The sequence below is a fragment of the Urocitellus parryii genome, chromosome X, assembly GCF_045843805.1.
Source record: "Urocitellus parryii isolate mUroPar1 chromosome X, mUroPar1.hap1, whole genome shotgun sequence".
Taxonomy (NCBI): Eukaryota; Metazoa; Chordata; class Mammalia; order Rodentia; family Sciuridae; genus Urocitellus; species Urocitellus parryii.
This window is the reverse complement of record NC_135547.1, coordinates 71,764,316-71,768,647: the sequence shown is the minus strand read 5'-3', so window position 1 is coordinate 71,768,647 and position 4,332 is coordinate 71,764,316. Positions and strand designations below refer to the sequence as shown.

General features: G+C 40.8%; 1 protein-coding gene across 1 annotated transcript; it reads right to left on the bottom strand.

Moving 5' to 3' along the window:
* Positions 1 to 1,500: 1,500 nt before the first annotated feature.
* LOC113199037 (G-protein coupled receptor 83-like) lies at positions 1,501 to 3,817 on the bottom strand. Its single transcript, XM_026411919.1, has 4 exons — positions 3,422 to 3,817; positions 3,109 to 3,234; positions 2,655 to 2,788; positions 1,501 to 2,224 (listed from the first exon to the last, which is right to left on the bottom strand). The coding sequence occupies exons 1-4, from the start codon at positions 3,815 to 3,817 to the stop codon at positions 1,501 to 1,503; spliced, it is 1,380 nt and encodes a 459-aa protein (XP_026267704.1).
* Between the last annotated feature and the right edge of the window lie 515 nt (positions 3,818 to 4,332).

The following is a 4,332-nucleotide window of genomic DNA, read 5'->3' as shown; positions in this document are numbered from 1 at the left end:
CTTGAGATAGTTGGGGTGGAAGCATAGAATTAGCACTGGAAGAGAATTAGCACAGAGCAGCAGAAGACCTTAGGATAGGGATCTATAGAACTGTCACAGGGAAGTACACAACATGAAGAAAAATAAAGTTAGGGGAAGGGTGAGTGAAGCACCAGCAGTAAAAAAAAAATAAAAATTAAAAATAAAAAAATAAAGACAAAACAAAACAAAAACACTGATTCCTAGGGCAAAAAAATTGCCACAATCTGAGAACCTCCAAGACTTCATTTTAAGGCATGAAATCACATCCAGGCTCAGTTAGCATGAAAATTACAAGTAGAAAAAAGTGAGAGCACCAGGCAAGAGGATAGCATGAGAGGTCACAAGAGGCAGTATATACAGCTGGTACTTGTGTGAATATAAAAATGTGTGAGTGTGTGTGCACGCATGCATCTGTGTGTGTATTGATTCCAATTTAGGATGCAACAGATTATAGTTGGTGGGGAGTAAATGGATTTGGAAAAGTTGACTTAATTGTCACGCAAATATTGGGAGAAGAGCATGGCTGTGAATAAGCTTAATAATAGCCAACTAGGATTGGGGCTTTGCATGGGAAAATTCACAAGAAACCAGATATGCAGGTATGCACTAATTAAACACAAATACCAATGAGTTCCTCCAGATGATAAAGCCCAATTCTGGATTACAAGATGGGGTATCTGAAACCCAGGAAAGCAGTCTACAACCAGAACTGCAATGACTGAGTTTAGGGAGTTGCATTTGAGAATATGAGGAAAAAAAATGTCTGGAGTCATTTGCCAGTATTTCTTTTCTCTTAAAATGATCTTTTGCCTCATGTTAAGTTGAGCTAGAAGGCAAAGGTATGAGAATATTAAGTCGGTGCTCAGGGGTACACTGAAGAAAAAGAAGGCATTCCTACTGTTGAGGACGGGTTATTAGTCTTCCCTGTGATGCTTTACTTACTCCCTCTTTCACTCTCAATTCCTCCATCTTTCTATCACCACCCACTAATGGTATTCACTGATCAAAGTAGAATCAAAATGATTATTAAAGAATCTAGCTCTTTCCCTTCCCATCTCCAAAGTAAGTTGGGTGAGTCAGTAGACTCTTATAGGATGTGTGGTGATAGCAGTTGTCCCTATAGTGGCAGAGACCCCATCAGATATAGTGTGAATACCCTTTTGATTCCAGGACTCAGAATCATCAACCACAAAAGGGAAATGGTGATGGACCTGTAGGAAAGTCCATGATATTAAATCACTAGGTCTCTGCATCTGGCTTAAGGGTTATTCCATCTCTAGCTGATTTGTTGTTACAATATTGAACATGAACATCTGACCTGGGCTAAATGGGTGGGCCAAATTTCCCTTGGAGGAGCATGGAATGGTCATGACCAGGGCCTCAGTGATGCTTTCAGCTGGTGCATCAGAAACATGTGCCCAGGTACTATTTTGAACAAAATTCCAAGGGATCAGGTGGTCTTTGTATATGGGTACCCATCTAGATTTTAACTGAATGAACACGGATACAGAAAAAAGGACGCAGGATTGAAAAACGCTGCCTTCGACTCACAGAGGCATTTGGATTTTCCTTTTCCCTCTGGGCAGAAATTTGGGCATCCCCCTCCCCTGTAGCCACACAAGGATCCTCTAATACCTGAGGCTCTGGAATGGCCACAGGCACCTGTGGCAGTGCAGATGCCTGGAGTTCCTGGAGCTCATGACTCTCCTGCACTTGCACTTGCTGCTGAACCTGGGCGCTCTTGCACAACAGATATTTTGTGCACCAAGATGCTATAGATCTAAGTTTGGCACGGAAGCTCCTGTTGAGCCAGCAGTAGATAAAAGGGTTGTAGCACGTACTACTCATGGCAAACCAGTGGAAGGCATAGAAAAGCACACTCTCAGTTTCTATGTCTGCACTGGAAATAAGAACCACGTAGCAATTGAGAGGAAACCAACATATCGCAAAGACCATTACAATAAGAATTAGCATTCGGATGCTCTTCTTCCGCTTCTGGTAGTGTGCCATAAGTTGACGAGCAGATGCATCACCAACAGAATTTTGGATCCACAGCCTCTTCCCCAGGTGAGAGTATGTTATAACAATCACCAGCAGTGGCAGGATGTACAGCAAACCAAATGTCCCAAGATCCACATACTTCCCAACTAGCTTGCTGGGTCCTGGAAACGCAGGAAGGCAGTGGCTCCTGACAACTCCATCCCTGGAGCAGAAGATAATGGAGGTTATGATAACAAGACCAGTGAAATGGATCTCAGGAAGCTAAGGTTCTAGTCCCAGCTTTGCCACAGTATGTCCTTAAGTAAACCCACCCAGCTCCCTATTTATAGCTCTTAGTTTCTTCAATTTAAAAATTAAGGTATGGAGCTATAATATCCTCTCTTATAGGCCTTGATCCAGACAGAGAACAAATTAAGACTTACCTGATTCCTAACCACCAATGTCCCTAACCTGGAGGCCCATCATATTGGTTTAATTAATAAAAGTTAGAGATATATTGAGGCTTCATTTCCACTATTGAGGAAAATTGGAGGAGGACAAACATGCAGTTAAAAACTTTTCAAAAGTCAATTTCCTCATTGTGTCTAGAAAGAGGAAGACAAAATTACCATTAAGTAACTAGTCTGACTTACTTGCTGATGACATAGAACAGATTTTGATAGATTGCATGAGGAAGAGCAAGGAACACTGCAAGACTCCAGATCAGAACAACAGTCAGTATGCTTTGGGAGTGTGTTAGCCTTGGTTTCGTTGGATGCAGAATTACCTGAAACAAAAAGATCTATGTCATTTGTGTGGGCAAATGCTGAAGAGTCCCTACATACATAATTTTCCTATTAATACTATTTAGCTTATTCCAGTAAAAACATGATTGGATTGAAAATAGTTTAGAAGGAAAATAGATTAAAATATATTATGGTTCTGAAAATACTGGAACTCTGATTGGTATCCAATTGAAGGAGGAGGAAGTGTGAAGGTTTTCTTCAAAGGTGGCCCCATCCTGGGGAGTTTTGGGAGGTGTCTAATCTATGTGGGCACTGCCAATTTTCTTCCCTTTTATTAACAAGGACCCTCCAGAGGTCTTACCCGATGTCGGTCCATGGCAACTGCCATCAGTGTTAAAGTTGAGACATGAAGGGAGCAGTACTGAGCAAAGCGACTGACATGGCACATGATCCTGCCAAATACCCACTGTCCACTCAGGAATCGGGCCTGAAGGAGGGAAGCAAAATAGAGATTGGTTATACACTCAGATAATCCCCTCAGGACTTACAGAGAAGGTAGGTTCTAGAATGGGGGCTTAAGGCAGGCTTATGTCCCTTCTTCGTCTTAGTCCTTTCACCCATCCCTGGATTGGAGCAACATCTCCACTCCAAACCAACCCTATATACTCACTCACCAGAGCAAATGGACTGTTGAGCAGAATTATCAAAATGTCAGATATCGCCAGATTGAAGATGAGAAGGCCTGTTGATTTGTTGATTTCCTTGTGCTTGATGAAAACTTGGCACACCAGTGAGTTGCCAAAGAGGGATACCATTATGATGACTGCATATGCCACAGACAGAATTATCTTCGCTGCAATGTGGGGTTTGCCCCCCAGCCATTTCCAGCCCATTCCTGTTGGCCCTTCCAATTCTGGGCTGGAGACACTGGATCCATTTAGATCTGTATGATTACAGCTTTGATCTTCGATTGGTGGAACCCCAGTGAAATTTTGGTGGAGCCAATCAATGGCATGTTCCATTTGTAATAGAAAAGGGGATGTCCCATTTTCATTAAATGAATAGTTCATTTTTGTTTGGGGTGACAATTTAAGCAGGCCCCTAGAGAATAAAAAAGGAGATAGATGAGGAACCTTCTCCAAAGGCTGCAAACTCCCAAATCCACTATATATTATATATACTGGGAATTGAACCCAGGGTTGCTCAACCACTAAGCCACATCCCCAGTCTGTTTTTATTTTTTTAAAAATTTTAAATAGAAAACTAATTGCATTTTATTACTGTTACTTTTGAAAGACTAACAAAATTTGATAAATTAAACCACTCTTAAAAACTATGCATGAAAACTAATTTTACCAGAACCAACTATGAATGTCATCTTTTTAAATATTTTTTTATTTTTTCTGATTGGTCATACATGATAGTAGAATGTATTTTGACATATTACACATATATGGAGTATAACTTCTCATTTTTCTGGTTGTACATGATGTAGAATTACATTAGTTGTGTAATCATATATGCACATTGGATAGTAATGTCTGATGCATTCTACTATCTTTCCTATTCCCATTCCCCCTTCCTT